The sequence below is a fragment of the Pocillopora damicornis genome, chromosome 8 (assembly GCF_964200805.1).
Source record: "Pocillopora damicornis chromosome 8, jaPocDami1.2, whole genome shotgun sequence".
NCBI lineage: Eukaryota > Metazoa > Cnidaria > Anthozoa > Scleractinia > Pocilloporidae > Pocillopora > Pocillopora damicornis.
Genome location: NC_142677.1, coordinates 19157562 through 19177995, shown reverse-complemented (window position 1 = coordinate 19177995; position 20434 = coordinate 19157562). Strand labels below are relative to the sequence as shown.

The window sequence follows — 20434 nt, the reverse complement described above, 5'->3', positions numbered from 1 at the left end:
TTTGCGAAAAATTATCAGTTGGAGAGTGAAGCTGGTACAAGCAAGATGAAAACTGCAGCGATTTCGATGTTTACACTTCTCCTTTCTTTAGTGTTGGTCGAAGGAATGCTACCGTTTACTCTTGTTACTTCACGGGTAAATTAGTCATCATAGAGATCCCGTCTGCTTAAATTTCTTCCAAAACCTACCGTAATTGTTTTATTATCGCCCCTTGATCACTTCATTATTTTTTAAGTTTTAATCCTCTCTCATTGAATGTTCTGTTTGCTTTTTTTTTCTTCCTCTTGAATGAGTTCAGTTTTCGATGTAAACCATACTATCATCGATTTCAGTTAAGAGTAAACTGACTTTTATATTCAATTATTTCTCGTAATCGTCGTTTTGACCAAATCATTTTTTGGGAAACAAGCTGAAGAAAGCGGGGGAAAATGCAAAAGGAATATCGATGAGGAACGACCGCAGACTCTTGAAAGAGGTAAGTGCAGAAATCTGTAGCTAACAACAATTTTTTTTTCCAAGCGTGATTTTCTCCATTTTGGGTACTGTGGTGCATTCGTACTTGTATACAACGAGCTACATTGCAAATGTTTTAGATGTCCTACGACTCCGTAGCCTTCAGAAGAGGCGTCATCTTTTTTCGTTTTACAGGCAAGCGTAGCCAGTACGATTGGGGCGGGCGATTTTTCTGAAACACGCGCTCCTCCAATCGCTCGTGTCTCACGAAGAGAGCCCGCTAATTTTGTTTATTCTGCTATATTTCTATTGCTTGTTTAGACAAAACTGGAGCTCCAGTACCGAAGTGACATCTGCTTACAGGCCCGTGAGCTGGGATGCGAAGTGGAACAAAAAAAATGAAACCACGTCAACTCAAGACAGCAAAGCTTCTCATAATTTAACGGTCGCCTGCTTTATGAAATCATTAAATTGAAATATAGATTGTTGTTGTAAAGTAAACTTTTTAAATCCAAAAGAGATTGTGTCCTTATGATAAACATATATTGGTTAAAATGTGTGAAAATAAAATCTGTGGATGATGTGATGGATAGACATTTCTTTGTTTCTTCAAACTTTGCGGACAATCAGTCTCTTTACAAGGTTTTAAACCACATCTATTGGCTACCAAAAAGTAGTTGAACCCCAATCAATTAATAAAATACCGAATAAATAAATTAATCCTGAAAAAATCGAGTGTTTACGGGACAACTTTGTTATTTCACTTATTATAGTTTACCATTTACCGCACCATAGCTGAGTAACCAAACAGTTTTGATTGGTACTTTTTCCAACGAAAGCGCGCTAAAATAATTCCGATGTGAAAAAAGGATAACAAAAACTTTTCATGCCATACATATGACAATATGATGATCGAAAAAAGAGAGGGAAGAAAAACGATAATCGAAATGGAGAGAGAAGGCTGGGGCCAATTAACCCTATAACACCTAGAAGTGATTAACATGTAACTTCTTCCAATACTGCTCATACATTATCTAGCAAACAGGTAATGAGAATGTTCAAACTTATCGCGCAGAAGTTTTTTTCTAAATTGTTTTAGATAAGTTACGAGGAAATATGAAAGCGATCTTTGCAGTCATGAACACCACTTGAGCAGTAGTGAAAACAAGGCCTGAAAAAAATTCAGGCCTGTACCGGAAGATCGTTTTCATATCCACGTCTTTAACCGCAGTTCAAATATATGACTTTCATATATTCACGTTCGTTTATTCGCCACTTCACGGGTTTACTTGAAACCAACATGGTGACCAGCTCCCAGTTGGCTTGTTAGCTCAGTTGGTAGAGCAAAGCACTCAAGAAGCTAGAATTGCTCTCGGTTACGCCTCGAGCAACTCTTACGCATCTTTCGTGCTCTCCACTGGAAACTTCCCGCGTGCTTCATATCTCGATGAACGCACGCTGACGTATGAACCAATTGTTAAATAAAACAATTTCTTTTAAAAAGGAAATGCAGTCATTTTTTGGCCACATAGGTATTTTTATAATATTAGAATACTAGTACTATTTAGCAATATTTATTAAGTTGTGGTGTCATGAACGTAAAAAGAAACGGTTCTACTGCTGCAGGAAAAAAATTATTAATTTTCACCCCTATGAGCCAAATAAAGATATCTCCTAAACAGCCGAATACATCTTACTTTGACTGACGCACCTCTATATATCTTCATATGCGAGAAGTTTTGCCAAAAATTATCAGTTGGTGGGTGAAGCTGGTACAAGCAAGATGAAAACTGCAACGACCTCGATGTTGGTATTACTCATTTCTTTAGTGTTGGTCGAAGGAATGTTTCGAACAAACATTCACAAGTTAAATTAGTTATCACAGAAATCCCGTGTGCTTAATTTCGTCCAAAACCTGCCATAATCGTTTTTATGATCGCCCCTTGATCACTTCAGTATTTTGTTAATTTAAATCCTCTCTCATTAAATGTTCTATTTGCTTCTTTTTTCTTCCTCATGAAAGAGTTCAGTTTTCGATGTAAACCATACTATCATCGATTTCAGTTAGGTATGAACTGACTTATTATTCAATTACCTCTCGTAAACGGCGTTTCAACTTAACTATTTTTAGGGGAAAATGCAGAAGAGAGAGCATTCGCAGACGCTTGAAAGAGGTTAGTGCAGAAATCTCCCTGTAGCTGACAACTTTTTTGAGTTGGTTTTATTTTCTTTTAAGCGGCTCCTGTGTCATTTTAAGTACTGTGCTGCATTCGTACTTGTATGCAACGAGCTACATGTAAATTTCTTAGGTCTACTTAGCCTTCAAGACGAGGCGTCATCTTTTTTCTTCTTACAGGCGAGTGAAGGCCAGTACGACTGAGGCGGGCGATTTTTCCTGAAACACGCACCCTTCCTATTGCTCCTGTTTCACAGAGAGAGCCCGCTAATTCTAATTATTCTGTCATGTTTGTATTTCTTGTTTAGACAAAACTGGAGCTTAAGTACCGAAGAGACATCTGCTTACAGGCCCTTGAGCTGGGATGCAAAGAGGAATAACAGAATAATTCAACGGTCGCCTTTATTAAATCATTAAATTGAAATATAGATTGTTACTGTTAAAAATAAACTTTTTAAATCCAAAAAAAATTGTGTCCTTATGATTAACATACATTGGTTACAATGTGTAAAAATAAAATCTGTGGATGATGTAATGGATAAACATTTCTTTGTTTCTTCAAACTTTTCGGACATTCAGTCTCTTTGCAAGATTTTTAACCAGAGCTATTGGTTACCAAAAATTAGATGAAGCAATCAATAAATGAATTACCGAATAAATAAATGAATCTTGGAACAATCCAGTATTTACAAGACAACTTTGTTATTTCACTTATTATAGTTTACCATTTGTCGCACCTTAGCTGAGTAACCGAAAATTTTGATTGGTACTTTTTCTAATTAAAGCGCGCCAAAATAAAAGGATGACAACAAATTTTCCATGCTATGCATATGACAATATAATGATCGAAAAAAGAGGGAAGAAAACGATAATGGAAATGGAGAGAGAAGGCTGGGCTAATTAACCCTATAACTGTGACTCTGAGTTTCACGCTTACGCGAATCTGTCTGATGATCGCGTAAGCGTGAAACTCAGAGTCACAGAAAAGTTTTATCGTGTCTTATTGATTTGTCCAACTTTCAGATATACCACGCTCTGCGAACGCATTGAGCGCTTTACCGCAAGGATAGACTAAAATCAAGATTTATTTGTCTATCGGAAATATGTATACATATATTTAATTTTTTTCAGGCCTTATTTTCACTACTGCTCAAGTAGTGTTCATAACTGCGAATATCGCTTTCATATTCACAATGAAGAGTCTAATTCTGACGGGACAGAAGACTGCATAACGGAAGAGGCACAAGAAAAACTGATAAGGATCGTGACCAAAGCCAGCTATGAGGGAGGAACAGCTTAACCAACCTGAAAGTGAAACTGGATCGGGGTTATTACAATAACTTAGCACCTCATGCGAGAGCCATGTCATAGCCCAGAGAAGCAGATGGGCTATCAGCAATATCAGTACTTGAAAGGCCGCGCTTGGACTAGTTGGCAGGCATAGGCATAGTGTTCATACTTTCACATAGCGCTAATTTTCACTATTTTTAATAAAACAGAAGTTGATACTTCAAATTTAAATTCACTTATGTAAAGAAATGCAAAATTGTCTTTATTTTATGGTGGAGATCTCAAATTTTGAATCAAATACCTAAAAATGAAGCTGGAGTCTTGGAACAACCAGTTGTGGTGGGTGGTGGGAGAGCATAACATGGTAATATAGTATTATCAACAGTGTTGATAACGTAAATTGGCCGCCGTAAAGAGTCGTAAAGCTGACGTTTCGCTCCGACGAAGGGCTAACGCTCGTAACGTCATCAGCTTTAGAACTCTTTACGGTGGACAATTTACGCTATCAACTCAGTTGATAATATTAAATTACACTGTTTAAGAGACAGCTTAGTTATCTCACCTACTTTATTGTTTACTGTTCATTGCAGCTTGGCTGAGCAATTGAACATACCAATTTTGACTTTTACTTTTTAAAAATAGAGCGCACCAACATCAAGTTGAACATAAAAGAGGATGCAAAAACATTTTCAAATCAGAGCAAAATGCCATACAAATAACAACCGTATGTAACGAAAATCGAGCGGGAAGAAAATGAATTTCGAAATTAAAAGAAGACTGGAGGAAGAGCCGACTCACAGACATTTCGGACACAGCGTGAGATGCAGTACTGGAAGGAGCTGGAGTGTAAATAGGAACAAAAAAAGATGAATAACCTCCTTTTTATCAAGGGTCTGTAAATTTAACGCCCTAAACCAAGATATCGTTCGAAAGGCAATTTCCTTAATACACAGAGTTCTTTTTATTAGCATCTAGCTTTACCCCAATTCTCGCTATGATGATGCATGTATTCAATCATTTTAGGAGTTTTTGCGTTGGAACTACCAGCTGGTGACAACCTTGGGGAGTGTTTTGAATTCGTTTCCGAATAAACAAAAAGTTTAGAAATGGTAAATTAAGCACGTTTATTGTCGATTTCATACCAAAAAAGCGTCAACCGATGTCGGGAGGATTCCGAATTTAACCAAAGAATAATAATTTGAATAGGAGGGAGGGATATTAAGCTTGGCCTTTGGCGAGGTCTCTTGTTGTTCAGAAAATGATCTGACAAACTGAAGCAACAGTTGCTAGTAAAACTCTTCGAGGACAGGATTTTGAGACTTTTCATTCTTTAGGGCTCCGCGATAACATCATATGAAAATGTGGAGTTCTTAAGAAAGTTTTTCCCCAGGACGATTTTGGTGGGTAGGAAATATGTTCACCGTTTCCATTTAAAAACATATTCCTTTGGTGGTCTAATCGAACCAGCAGCTTGGACTACAATGCACACACTGGGGGGTGGTTGATTATTAGAAAAATATACATTCAAAAACAATTCGAGAAAAAAAAATTAATTTTCGTATATTTTGTTGTCACGAAAAAAACTCGCTTTAAAGCCTAACGTTACATAAACAAGTTCCCTACAAACAAAATTTCTCACGCTTGCACGGGCTGTTGTGTCCACGAATTTCCATATATAAACCTATTGTAAATTTTATAAACCTATTGTAAATTCAGTAGGTATATATGTACCTGAAAGGCCGCGCTTGAGCTGTCGGGCAGGCATAGGCCTCGTGTTCATGCTTTTACATTGTGCTAATTTTCACTATTTCAAATAAAACAGAAATTGATACTCCAAGTTAAATAAATGCAAAATTGTCTTTATTTTTACGGTGGAAATCTCAAAATCTGAATCAATTACTTAAAAATGAAGGTATCTTGGAACAATCAACTGTGGTGGGAGAGCATAACATGGTAATTTAGTATTGTCAACAGAGTTGACAACGTAAATTGGCCACCGTAAAGAGTCTTTAAAAAGCTGACGTTTCGCTCTAACGAAAGGACTATAATACTCTTTACGGTGGTCAATTTACGTTATCAACTCAGTTGATAGTACTAAATTACCCTGTTTAAGAGACAACTCTGTTATTTCGCCTTTTTTATTGTTTACTGTTCATTGCACCTTGACTAAGCTATTTAACATACAAATTTTGATTCCTACTTTTTAAAAATAAAGTGCGCCAACAATAAGTTGAGCATGAGTCGAAACAAAAGAGGATGCAAAAACATTTTCAAATCAGAACAAAACGCCACCCAAATAACAATCATAATTAACGAAAATGAGCGGAAAGAAAACGAGTTTCGAAATTAAAAGAAGACTGGAGGAAGAGCCGACCCAAAGACACTTCAGGCACAGCGTGAGATGCAGTACTGGAGGGAGCTGGAGTGTAAATAGGAACAGAAGAGATAAGTAATCTTCTTTTTTTCAAATTCTGTAAATTTAAGGTATTAAACCAAGTTATCAGTCGAAAGGCACTTTCCCTAAATAACAGAGTTCTCAGTTCAATCAGCATCTAGCTTTACCCCAGTTCTCGCTATGATGATGGATTCAATCATTCGAGGAGGTTTTTGCGTTGGAACTACCAGCTGGTGACAGCCTTGAGGAGTGTTTTGAATTCGTTTCCGAATAAATAAAAAGTTTATGTTAAATTAAGCACGTTTATTGTCGATTTCATGCCAAAAAAAAGGGTAAACCGATGTCGGCAGGATTCCGAATGTAACCAAAGAAAGAAGCACTAAGGGGTTTTACAATCTGTAGAATGATAATTTGAATAGGGGGGTATATTAGTTTGGCCTATGGCGAAGTTTCTTGTTGTCCAGAAAATGTTCTAATAAACTGAGGAAACAGAAATGCAGGAAAACTCTTCAAGGACAGGATTTTGATTGTAAAGGGTTACGTAATCACGTCATACGAAAATGTATAAGAACTTTTAAGTTTTTCCTCAGGAAGATTTCGGTGAGTAGGAAAACAATTCACCGTTTCCTTTTAAAAACATATTCCTTTGGGGGTCTAATCGAACCAGCAGCTTGGACTACAATGCACACACTAGGGGGGGTGGTACATCATTAGAAAAATCTACATCCAAAAACACTCCGAGAAAAAAAATATTTCCACTCTTATCACTAAAAAAAAACTCGTTTAAAAGCCTTACGTTACACGGACAAGTTCCATACAAACATTATTTCTCACAATAGGGTCCGCTTGCATGGGCTGTTGTGTCCACGAATTTCGATAGATAAACCTATTGTAAATTTTAGCCCTCAAGATATGGGAATTACCTGAAGGAGTAGGAAGTTAATTCAAAGATGCTAATGCCAGCCTCGATGACTTTTAGGAGAATAACTGCAAATCAAGACCAAAGAGTTAGAGAGAATTCATTCTATGATTATGAATAAAACTCAAGTTTAAGCGCGGTTACCGTATTTGAACTCAGAAAGCAAATGAAATCAAATCACATAGGAATTGCACCGCGTTCGCCCCCTATCGAGTTCGCCCCTTCGAGTTCGCCCCTTCCTTATGCAGTGTTCGCCCCCACACTTTTCGAGTTCGACCCCATCAAGTCGAGTTCGCCCCTTGATTGAGTGATATCCAGATGAGTTGATTTGAGACGAAGGCACTAGCAGAATGTGCCAAATGTCACGTCAGCGACGACCATTTTGAATTTCGGCAATTGCGTGGAACCTGCTTGGGAACTGGGTTGACGGAATCAACTAAATACTATGCGTGGGATCTGGGAATACCAGAAATAACTGTATAAACTGAACTTGTGATAAAGAGAACCACACTTAATCAAAACAACATTGCTTAACTTATTATTCAGACTGGAAAAGATGCAAACCAACCTCGGTTTATCTAACGAACACGAAATGTTCGGTAGATAAACTTGGTTCTAACTTGTTTGCAATGTTCGATAGCAACTAATTTAGACATGACTCAATCTGGGGGCGAACTCGACTTGGTGGGGGTCGAACTCGAAAAGTGTGGGGGCGAACACGGTATAAGGTGGGGGGGAACTTGAAGGGGCGAACTCGACAGGGGGCGAAAGCGGCGGATACCTCACATAGCGTTATTAATTATAATTTAGTCGGTGGATTGAAAGGGTCTCAAAGTGCAACCATTGTCGATGCAAGTTATTAAAAATAATTTATTTAAAGGGGAAATGCAATTATTTTCTGGCCACATAGGTATTTATAACGTTGTAGTGTCATGAACGTTAGTGGAAACGGTTCTACTGCTGCCAGAAATATTCATTAATTTTCTCCATAATGAGCCATTCAAATATCTCCTAAACAGCCGGATACATCTTACTTTGACTGACACACCTCTATATATCTTCATATGCGAGAGGTTTAGCGAAAAATTATCAGTTAGTGAGTGAAGCTGGTGCAAGCAAGATGAAAACTGCAGCGACCTTCATGTTGGCATTACTCTTTTCTTTAGTGTTGGTCGAAGGAATGTTCAATAATCCTGGACTGGTAAACTAGTTATCATAAAAATCCCGTCTGCTTAAATTCCTTCCAAAACCTGCCATAATTGTGTTATGATAGCCCCTTGATCACGTCATTATTTGATAAGCTTTAATCCTATCTCATTGAATGTTCTGTTTGCTTCTTTTCTTCTTCTTGAATGAGTTCAGTTTTCGATGTAAACCATACTATAATCGATTTCAGCTAAGTGTGAACTGACGTTATTATTCAATTACTTCTCGTAAACGGCGTTTTAACTCACCTATTTTAGAGAAAAATGCAGGAGAGAGAACATTCAACAGAGTACTCGAAGATGTACGCCCGCAGACCCTTGAAAGAGGTAAGTGCAGAAATTTCCCTGTAACTAACTTTTTTGAGTTAGTTTTTTTTTTTTTTAACGGCGCCTGTGTCATTTTGGGTACTGTGCTGCATTCGTACTTGTATGCAACTAGCTACATTGCAAATGTCCTAGGTCTACGTAGCCTTCAAGAAGAGGCGTCATCTTTTTTCTTCTTACAGTCGAGTAAAGGCCAGAACGATTGAGGCGGGCGATTTTCCTGAAACACACGTCCCTCCTGTAGCTCCTGTTTTACGGAGAGAGCCTGCTAATGCTATTTATTCTGTTATGTTTCTATTTCTTGTTTAGACGAAACTGGAGCTTAAGTATCGAGGAGACGTCTGCTTACAGGCCCGTGAGCTGGGATGCGAAGTGGAACAACAGAAATGAAACCACGTCAAATCGAGACAGCAAAGCTTACCATAATTCAATGGTCGCCTGCTTTATTAAATGATTAAATTGAAATATAGAATGTTGCTGTAAAAATAAACTTTTTAAATGCAAAAGAGATTTTGTCCTTATGATAAACATACATTGGATACAATGTGTAAAAATAAAATCTGTGGATGATGTGATGGATAAACATTTCTTTGTTTCTTCAAACTTTTCGGACAATCGGTCTCTTTGCAAAATTTTTAAGCAGAGCTATTGGTTACCAAAAATTAGATGAGTCGATCAATGAATAAATTACCGAATAAATAAATGAATCTTGGAACAATCCAGTGTTTACAAGACAACTTTGTTATTTCACTTATTATAGTTTTCCATTTATCGCACCTTAGCTGAGTAACCGAACATTTTGATTAGTACTTTTTCCAATAAAAGCGCGCTAAAATAATTCCGATGTGAAAAAGGGATAACAACAAATTTTCCTGCCATGCATATGACAATATGATGATCGAAAAAAGAGAGGGAAGAAAACGATAATCGAAATGGCAAGAGAAGATCGGGCTAATTAACCCTATAACACCTAGAAGTGATAAACATGTAACTTCTTTTAATACTATCCATACATTATCCAGCAAACAGGTAATGAGAATGTTCAAACTTATCACGCAGAAGTTTTTTTCTTGATCTAACTCTAAATTGTTTTAAATAATTTACATGTAAATAAGTTACATTTTGCATGTAGTTGCCAGGGAGGAGAATTAAAAATGAGATCTTGGCAGTAAAACGGTCGAGGAACATGAGATCGGAAGACATTTCGGGTACAACGTGATTTGCAGGGAACTAAAATATATATATATCGGAAATATATCTGAAAGTTGGACAAATCAATAAGACATAACTTTTCTGCGACTCTAAGTTTCACGCTTACGCGAACCCGTCTGGTGATCACGTACGCGTGAAACTCAGAGTCACAGAAAAGTTATGTCTTATTGATTTGTTCAACTTTCAGATATACCACGCTCTGCGAACGCATCGAGCACTATACCGCAAGGATAGACCATAATCAAGATTTATTTATTTATTTATTTATCGGAAATATATATATATATATATATATATATATATATATATATATATATATATATATATTTATATATAATAGAGATCGGTTTGCACGGGTTCAAATCCCATACAGGCCTGAATTTTTTTTCAGGCCCTATTTTCACTACTGCTCAAGTAATGTTCTACTGCCAAGATCACTTTCATATTAACAATGAAGAGTCTAATTCTGACGAGACAAAAGACTGCATAACGGAAGAGACACAAGGAAAGCTGATAAGGAACGTGACCAAAAGCCTGCTATGGGAGAGGAACAGCTTAACCAACCTGAAAGTGAAACTGGATCGGGGTTATTACAATAGCTTAACGCTCCATGCGAGAGCCATGTCATAGCCCAGAGAAGCAGATGAGCTATCAACAATATAAGTACAGGAAAAGCCGAACTTGGGCTGTCAGGAAGGCATAGGTCTAGTGTTCAAGCTTTTACATTGTGTTAATTTTCACTATTTAAAATAAAATAGAAGTTGATACTCTAGATTTAAATTTTACTTGTGCAATTAGATGCGAAATTTTATTTACTTTTATGGTGAAAATCTCAAAATTTGTTTTGAATATGTAAAATATTAGTTTTTTTCGATTAGTTCTGCAAGTTTAAAGTAGCCCTATGGTATTACAAACAGAGTCATGTTCATGGGGTGAAAATATAGGTTAATTATTTGTGAGAATATTTCAGTTTGTTAAAAATAGTAAAGATGCTTTGAAACTGAAACGTTTTTCATACATTTGTTGGGCTTGCTGTAAGGTAAGGAGCAGTGATTTGTTTGCTTTGATTTTGATCTCTACCAAAAAGAAGCTTTGCGGCATTTTATTCACACCTCTTTTTATGGAAAAGTTGATAAAGATCTCACTGACACTAACCTTGACATTGTCAAGAACATTTTTAACGACCTTACAGCAAAACAAGGATTGCCGGTTGCTGCAACAAATGTCACCATTACCACCTCTACACCAATTCTACCAACAATGAAACGGCCCAAAACCACATTAAGGACTGTGACGGCGCTACTTCCGGCACTTTCAAGATCTTTCTTTCAGATAAAGATCTGAAAGTTTAAGGGGTTAAACATTTCAGTGATCATGTCTTAAATAGAGATATCAGTGCAATTAGTTTTTCATTCATTTACCATTCAATCATTCATCAGCTATTTTAAGTTATTAATTCACCTAGTTTTTCTTGATTATGTCCTAATTTACTCTTAATCCTTTAACTCTTAAGAGAAGATCCTGGCTCTTAACTCTCCTTGCAGTATCAATCTTAAAATAAAAAAAGAACAAAGAAAATGATCGCCGATTTTAGAAGCTCCTGATTGTCCAACAAATTCTCCCTGTCAGTACCACAGGAATGTAAAGAGGACAGTGTGGAGCATATGAATGCTATGTTTGGGAGTAAAGTTTCCTGAATCTCAGAGCTGGTTCGAATTGAAAATTTTACTAACTACTTTTGTCATAGTTCCGTATGTAAATCGGATTCATCCTCGATCGCTTCTCCAAATTGTTCAGCTTCAGAAATCATCTCTTCATCCCTCATGTCGTTTTCCGCCATTGATAAATCTGTCAAATCAGTTACCAACACGCGAACGTGTTCCCAATCCTAGACGTAAACAAAAATTACGTCAGTAACGAGGGAGATTTTGGGACCGGCCATTATTTAACGCCAGAAGGGAAGGGGTGATCGGAGGATTCTGGTTGTGTCACAGTACAACTCAGCTGATTTCCCTCGACTGATTCTCTCCGCCGAAAGCCATGTAGTATTCTGACGATTCCACATCATTGGTCGTCAATTTTCTATACTCCCCCTTTAACTCTGTTATCACTCTGTTAGCAGCGACTGACCCCTCCCCCCCGCCTTCGTTTTCCTGAAAATCATGTCATTACCCTAAAACTATTTGCTTTCACAACGCCTTCCGCAGGACGGAAATAACACTGAATAAGCGCGGGTAATATGGCAGGGCAACTGAATCTAAAGTTGGGTAACCTGTGTGTGACTCAACAGCATCTTATCCAGGTAAATCAGTGATAAGCCCTGATCGCTTCATACCATTGGAACCGAGAGCCTTCGTCATCTGAGACGAATGGCTAACGTGCAAGACGATTACGTCTGATTCATTTGAACATCCCAAATGTTTTCGTAAGTTCCAATAACCAGCTATAAACGTATAAGTCAAAGACGAGAAGAAAATTATCTCTTCACGTTGTAAAAAACTTCTTCCCCCCTCGCTTAACGTTCATAAGCCATATACGTAAAAAAAGAGCAAACCTCTTGATGCAAGTGACTCAGGTCGTCGGACGTTATCTTATCATCTTGTGTCCGGTCCAAGACACTGAAGAGCTTACGCAAAAATAATAGAGAAAGTTTTCAGTAGGGGTTCTTCTCGTAACGAATCTTCGCCTTGATATAGGAGGCAAACAGGCAAGTACAACGAGGACAAACTTCTTTGCAGACGTGTCTAATTCAGAGGACCGCTTGAACCCTCCGTCTCGAAGAAACACAATCGGCGCTAGGTGAGGAGAAAACTCAGAGAGAACAACAATAAAATCAGAGGCTCAAACGAAGAATAAAGGGTCTCATCACTCACTTTCTGCAAGACGTTATACATTTCTTCCGACCAGTGCACATCATGGCCTAAAACATCTGGCTGAAGTGAAAAAAAAAAATACAAATAAAGAAAACGAACGCTCAGTAATGAAGTAATAGCCTTCTCTAACAACGGTGAAACCGATGTCTGTTAAGGAAGAACGACTTTTTTCATCGTAAACTTTAATAGGTTAGTCGTTATCACTTACTTGTGTAAAGAACCCTTGAAGTCCTTTAAGTGAAATGTTGTCACCACGTAACTTAACTGCCTCGAATAAACGGTTTCTATGGCGGAAAAAAACGATGGTTTCATTATTTGGTCAAAAAGGGAAAAACTTTCAAAGCTTTCTACCATTTGTCGTCAAACCAACGCAAATTCAGTTTTCAATGAGGGGAAATCTTAATTTTTACATTAACGAAAATACGCTTCGGCGAAATGTGATACTAGCTACATGTCTTTTCCCACGCTTGCCGTTGTTCACAACGGACCCAAGTGTCCGTCCAAAATCTGACTAACACGACCAAAATCGGAACAAAATGTCCGAAGTCGGATGAAAGTGTCCAAGAATGGACGATAGCATTCGATATTAGAAGACAGAAACGGACGAAATCGTTCGAAATCAGACAATAGTGTCTGAAATTGGAAGAAAAGTAGCCAAAAACAGACTACAGCGTCAGAAATCGGATCAAAGAGTCGGAAATCAGACAGGAGTGTACGAAATCCGACGAAAGTGTATAGTAATGAACGATGAGGTTCGAAATCAGACCAAGACATTCAAAATAGGACGAAGTGTCCGAAAACGGACAATGAAGTTCGAAATCGGACGAGAGCAGCCAAAATCGTTCCTACACTGCCTTCGATGTTGAGACAGGTCGCGACCTTCCCTGAAGTCACCAGAATTTTTTTCCTACCCTCCATGAGTACTTGAACAGTGGCAGCATTCATTTTAGGCTCGGTTTCATAACCGTAAGGGGTTAAAGGGTTAGAAAATGAAATAAGTAATCGCCACAGTTTACCTCTAAATTTTTCCTGAAGCAAGTAACTTTCAGCATGTTACAATGAAAGTGCGTTTATTTTTGGTCGGAATCATGCATCGAGGTAAGCAAAAAAAGACAACGAAGTAACACAATCAGTTTTAACCTGATCAACTTTTCCTGGGCATCGTGAAGTGCTCCAAACCCAATAAAAGTCAAATCTTCGATGGTTGTTCCCAGTTCTGTGTCACAGTTTCTGAAGTTCACTTTTACCCCATGCCTCCACCAAATGTTGACAGCCATGTTGAGGTCATAAGACCGCACATAATGAACCCTACACACGAGAGTAATATTCAAAGAAATGAGCCTGCGGCAAAGAAAAAATTCATGGTCCCTTAGATTTCAAACCTCAAACCTCCCAAGTTCGCCTTCGAGCTGGGTCATAAGGATACTGAGTTCACACCAACCTATAAGCAGGCACGCAGCAAGACGCGCGTTCTACGCCCGCGGGATGATTTGAAACGAGTCGCGGAGAGGTTTGCTAAGGGTCTGGCACTATTAACGTCAGTGCTAGACCGTTTGCAGACCTCAATCCGGCTCGCTTTGCGCGAGTTTTTGTCTCGTTCTTTTCTTCAGCGAAGAGACTCTCGTGCCCAACAAGCGCAGGCTGAGCCATCACAGAGATACTAAACCCACTATAGGCACTTTTTTAGAGTATAAAGGGTCAAAGTGGACAACCAGAGCAGGCTCAACCCCATCCACCTGTGGTGGTAGCCGATCAGAACATGCAATCATGCCCAGCTTCTAAGCCCAGGTAACAACAAAAACCATTTGTAAAACTTCAAAAACACAGAACCTACCAAAGAAACGGAACATAGAGGCAATCACCAGGCTCAATGAAGGCAAAGTGATGTTCTATTTTGTGAAGTCCTGGATACTTGAACAGGTCCACCCTTAAAAAAAAGAATGCAGCAAATTGGGTTAAAGATATATTAAGCCACTACTTAGTAGCTTGGTTACTAGCCTATGATCAGGGTCCTCAATGTTAGCACTGCAGGTCACACACGTTTTTCTGTCTGTGGGAAGATTTGAGACGAGTCGGAAGAGGTTTGCTGAGGGTCTGGTACTATAGTCATCAGTACCAGACCCCTCACAGACCTCTCACCAGATGGCATTTCTCAAGACCTCATACTTTGCTGGGAGCCAAGAAACACTTGTACCAAAGCGATAGTAATGAGGGCCAGCTCCCAGGCCTCTTGGCTGTGTACATTAACCCTTTAACTTCTAGGAATGACCAAGAAAGAATTTCTCCTAACAATATCAATACAATATCAACTAGATAAGTGAAGAGAATAAAGAAAAATATCAATTTGGGGTCAATTAGTTGATCCAATACTAAATTCTCTGAATTAACATAATTTATAAGAATCATATGGTTAACAGTGAGGAGAATTTCAAATTTGATCAGGGAGTTAAAGGGTTACATTAATCTGAAGATGCTGAACCTACACAAAATTTGGTCTCAAAACTACAATGAAAGGTTTGTAGGGTCACTTAATTCTTGGCCTAGTTCCTCAAGTAAGGAAAGGCTATCAAAAGCTAAGAATAACTTGAAAGCTGCAAACAGTCAGGAAATCAATACAACTGAAGTTTCCCACTTTTGACCCCCATTTCTCTTTTGCACTCAAATCTATATCAATAACATAACAGAGGTTCATGTGTTTTGCATTTCTTTTCTAATTATTGATAAATACAAACTAATACTTATATTTATCTCTTCATTTATTCTAGTAATTATCAAATAGCCATTATACAAACCTGTCCACATCTACTTCAGAATATCCACGTTCTGTCACATTTACCTATATACAAGACACCAAAAAAGTGTTAAAAAAGCATTATGTATGATTTTAAAATGAGAAGTAAAGGTACAAAATGTAAATGTAGAGTCTGTATTTGAAACAAGTGGCCCATCCAGCCAGAGCTGATTCAAGTAAAAATTCCTTAGCATGAATTGATTGAGGGTATCACTACTCCCTCCTGGAGTGAGCATTCAATCTGGCTTCCCGGACAATTTGCAGGTGCCCATTTTTACTTCTGGGTGGGGAAAGGCACTTTGAGAGTAAAGCATTTTGCCAAAAAACACAACACATATTGATCTAGCCACGTCTTGAACCCCAACTTCTCTGTGACCTTGAAGTTCAGCAAACTGACCATGTACATGCAATATGCCACCCTGTCTCCCAAACGTATTTTGTAATAAAATTTCACCCAGATCATGGGGTAATTTGCAGCAACACACACCAAAAGATGAGAGAAAGGCCTGAAGCAAACTTAACATAAAACAATTTTACCTGCTCCTGATATTCCCTATCTATCAAGAAGAATTCTTTGGTTCCCTTAAACACACACATGATATTTTCTGCATGATCATTGTGAAGGACAGACTTGGTTCCTCCACTACTGAACCACAAAATCTGCAGAAAGAGTAATTGTCACCATCAGAGAGGAGTTTATATCTTCATGCTTAAAATGATTTTAGTTTCAAATTATTTCAAAATAATTTAGTTTTTATTTTCCTTGGAAAAGAACTATGGTATTGTTGTTGAACAAAGGAAAAAACAACTAAAACTAGTTTATCCATTTGGCCCTAAGAGTGACTGGCATCTCATTTTTACACAACTGAATCACACATTAAGATTACACTAATAAAGGAAATGATCACCAACTAAAGAAGTTCTTGGTTGTTATACAAATTCTCCTAGTCAGTACCCTAGGAAAGTATACAGAACAATATGGAGAATACACATGCTGATGTTGTGGTGTTAAGGGTTTACATGACTGAATTGAAATTCACTTCAAACAACAACATAGTTACGCAACCACAATAACTTACTGGGAAATTACTAAATTACATGTAAAGACCACATAAAAAATCAAGAAAGGGATTAAGCATGATTACTGGAATGAGGTCCTTTCAATAACTAGTGGTATTATCTTTTGTAAAAATTAAAACTATTATAAATTAAAATTAAGACAACCTAAAATTATTATAATAACACAGCCAACATGTAAGACTGTTCATGGAATATAACTATACCCTTATAAACAAGACAACAAGAGCTCAGTGTTTAAGAGCATAAACTTACTTCTTGAACAAGGTTTCCTTGTGTAATATCATGACAAGCTATTGGAAATGGCAAAAGTATATCCTTCCTAACATAAAATACAAATTAATGAGCAAGCAATCAGTAGAGAAAAAAAAGGTACCTGTTTGGAATTCTCTACAGTTACAAAAACTGTTCTGAGAAAAAGAAAAATCTTCCCTCTGAAGCAAGGTTTGTGATATGGTAATTCATGGCATTGGTACTTGACACAATTATTTCAGATCAAGGTCAAGTCAAGGGGACATGTCTAAGGGTGGGGCTCTTAAGGGGGGAGAGTGGTTTTTCATTATTCCCAAACTGCATTCAAATATCATTTTATTAGATTAAGAACAAGCCAACAACAACATAAATTACGCATTTATTAATAAAAAAAACACTGCTAATCCTTAGTTTTGATGTCAGTACAGTTGGTGCATGTAGCAACCTCTTCAAACTCAATGTGTGAGTTAACAGAAAGATTACAAATTAAACTGGAAATGTGCATATTGCAAACAGCAATTACACCCTTTACTACTTTGGCAATGGAATCATCCATTCATAAAAACAGGGGAAGGGAAGGAGGTAGGTTTTTCCATGGGGGGAGGGGCGGCAGGGGGAGTACTTATTCCCTAACCTGATGTAATTATTTAACGGTAGCTAATTCGGGATAAATCTTGCCTTCAAACAAGAATTTCAATTCATATAAGCCCTTTAACTCCCTAGATCTGATTGTCAATTCTCCCCTTCAACTGCTAAATATTTCTTTGTAAATAAGTGACGAGAATTTAGCGTTAGATCAAGATAACAACATCCACCTGATGGGTTGGAGTATTCTTAGTACCTGTTTGCTGGATAATGATGGACATTTTTGCTAGCGAGACGTTACATGTCAATCCCTTCTTGGAGTTTTATAAGGTTAACTACAAAACTCGATTGAAAATTGAATGTAAGATCTGAGGTAAGGACTCCTTGTGCATTATAAGACCCCTTGGAGGATAAGAATTCCGCCCTTGAACTTACCTCAAAAATTCAGGGACTGAACTTATCAAATATTTCCCTGAAGAGTGCATATCGCGTACAAAGTCTGCAAATGGTAAATCTTCCCCTGGAGCTGAACGATTCTCTTTTTTGTCAACTTCCACTGTAACTAAAAGTTCCTCACTTTCGGTATAGGAAAGAAAATACTCGTCATTCCATAAAGAAAAGGCTGGAAATAGTCGCGCCGCGCCGCGGAGAAGAACAGGTTTTTCAACATCAACAAATCTTCTAAAGAATTCTTCCGCTGTTGGAAACCCATCGTAAACTTCCACCTCGAGCCTCTTGCCGTATGAGAATAATGGCTCAAGATGTCCCTCTAAATTACCTTGACTGGCGTTAAACGTGGCGACAAACGCAAACGATATAGCGAAGTAGATTTCTGTTCGTGTTCCCGTCATACTCGAGCTCCGCTTACTGTTACATTTAGATCAACTTCTTCGTTTATGGAGTGGGCTTAAATTCGTTTCTTCGACGTGTGCGAAAACATTTTGCAATCAAAAGTCGCCTGACTACCCTGGAAAGGTGAACCAGTCGGGAAAGACGACAAAGAAGAGTCGAAGAACACTGAAAGTGTATCTCAATGTTACGGTAACAACTTCCTTCTTGATTTACACGGTTGGCGATCTGGGAACGAATAATGAAAGATCGAGGTCTTCTCACCCTGCCGTTTTCGTTTACGACACCAAAACAAGAGTTTGAGAGAATACAACAGATGCCAAATACACAAAGAGCCCTTTTCCGAAGTACGTGTGAGTGATCTCCGCAGTTTTTTGCAAAAAAAAAAAAAAACAGAAACCCCTCTAAACATTCGTCTCTTAGTTCCTTTGTTCAATTTTGAGTAAATGAAGCCTGGGAAGGAAAAGTTTTTTTTTCCTGAAAAGGAAGTACTTAATTACTTCCTGTAAAACTATTTATGGTACGTTTGAGACACACCGAGGCCGGTTGAAGAAATACCGGATACCATAAGTCTCTGCACGGTTTAGCTCCAGATTATTTATGTTCTAAATTTGCGTATAACTTAAGGGACTCTGAGAATAAGCTTAATGTTCCTTTGCCGCGCACAAACTATTACAAAAAATAGCTTTAGCTACAATGGCGCCACACTTTGTAACAGACTTCCTCGTGACCTAAGACAAGCAGAGTCCCTTGGGTTATTTAAGCGTTTAATTAAAGAAGTACGTTCAGGCACGGCATTCGTGGAGCGCAGCTTTAGTGAGCTTTTAGTGTGCTTTAAGTATAGTTTTTATAGTATCTTATCCATTTGATGCATGTTTATATGTTTGAATGTTTTTTATGGCTGATGCCTGTCCGTGGGTAAATAAAGATTTTCTATCTATCTATCTATCTATCCATATACCACAAGTAAACACTAAGGTATCATAAAATTGATCGAGCCACACTTCGTTTATTCATCGCTTACAATTTACATCATTAGATAGAACAGAGTGATCTCTACTTTTCAATCTTATCGATCTCTACTGATATAAATATTTACGTCAAACACGATCAAACTATTTTTGTTGTCAGTTTTATTCGCTGTGATTCCGCCTTTCATGGGCTTACAATAAAGAGGAACCTTTTATTTAGGAACCTGCCCTTTAGTCTTCGACCATATTCGCCTCTAAAAATCGCATAGATTTTTTAATATGATACCGTTTGTACCTGGTGGATTGTACTCCTCTCCACTCGATCCCCGCTTTCTCGTCGTAGTAGAATGTCTCACCAAATGAGTCAATAATTTTCCTTTTGAAAGTGGCAAATGTCCTTTTGTGGTCCACCTATACTTTTCCGTTCGTTCTACCGGCTTCTTTAGCTTCTGCCATCGCCTTCATACTTTTAACATGGATGCCATGGTCTCCTTTCAGACCCATGCCTGACTTCCTAGCATCATTACAGCAGGGATCCGGTTCAGTCAAATTGAGCTCTGTCGACTCTTTTTTCTTTACAGCAACTCCTAGCTCGGTGCACTTTTCCGAATATTTCTTACTCATGTTGTGCGATTAGAATAAGTTTCAGTTCGTATGATTCCAATGTCCTCGTTTGCGCAGCCCGCCAAAATTCAGAGCATGTGAAAACTGATCATCCGCAGACCAAAAACCCTGTAGGCTCTGGTTTACTTTGTCACGTGAGCTTTATAGTTGAGAAATGTCTCTAAATCGCCGCCAGTGTCCTTTCCTCTGCACTGAAGGAATGAAGAAAAAGAAACCTGAAAATGGAGTCGCATTTATCAGGTCCTACTTTGGAGACCGCCGGTTATAACCGGTGGCGGATCCAAACCTTGCCGGCTTTCCTTCCTTCTGCGATTTTTTTTTTTTTTTTTTTTTTACCCAAAATAACATAGGGGGCAAGGGCCCCCCGCGCTCCTCACCTGGATTCGCCACCGATAACAACATTCCTTGAACAGTCACAATATCCATGGTATGGAATGT

At 38.1% G+C, this 20434-nt stretch overlaps 1 protein-coding gene and 1 long non-coding RNA gene across 2 annotated transcripts; one reads left to right on the top strand and one right to left on the bottom strand.

Moving 5' to 3' along the window:
* The first annotated feature begins 8141 nt into the window (after positions 1-8141).
* On the top strand, positions 8142-9480 carry LOC149041719 (uncharacterized). Its single transcript, XR_016179335.1, has 3 exons — positions 8142-8434; positions 8697-8765; positions 9072-9480. It is a non-coding gene; the product is annotated as an uncharacterized LOC149041719 (long non-coding RNA).
* Positions 9481-10739: 1259 nt separating this feature from the next.
* On the bottom strand, positions 10740-18804 carry LOC113686565 (tRNA wybutosine-synthesizing protein 5). Its single transcript, XM_027204205.2, has 10 exons — positions 17988-18804; positions 16971-17037; positions 16176-16298; positions 15640-15683; positions 14682-14774; positions 13988-14155; positions 13056-13131; positions 12848-12907; positions 12529-12600; positions 10740-11862 (listed from the first exon to the last, which is right to left on the bottom strand). The coding sequence occupies exons 1-10, from the start codon at positions 18401-18403 to the stop codon at positions 11716-11718; spliced, it is 1266 nt and encodes a 421-aa protein (XP_027060006.2). The 5' UTR covers positions 18404-18804; the 3' UTR covers positions 10740-11715.
* Positions 18805-20434: the final 1630 nt, after the last annotated feature.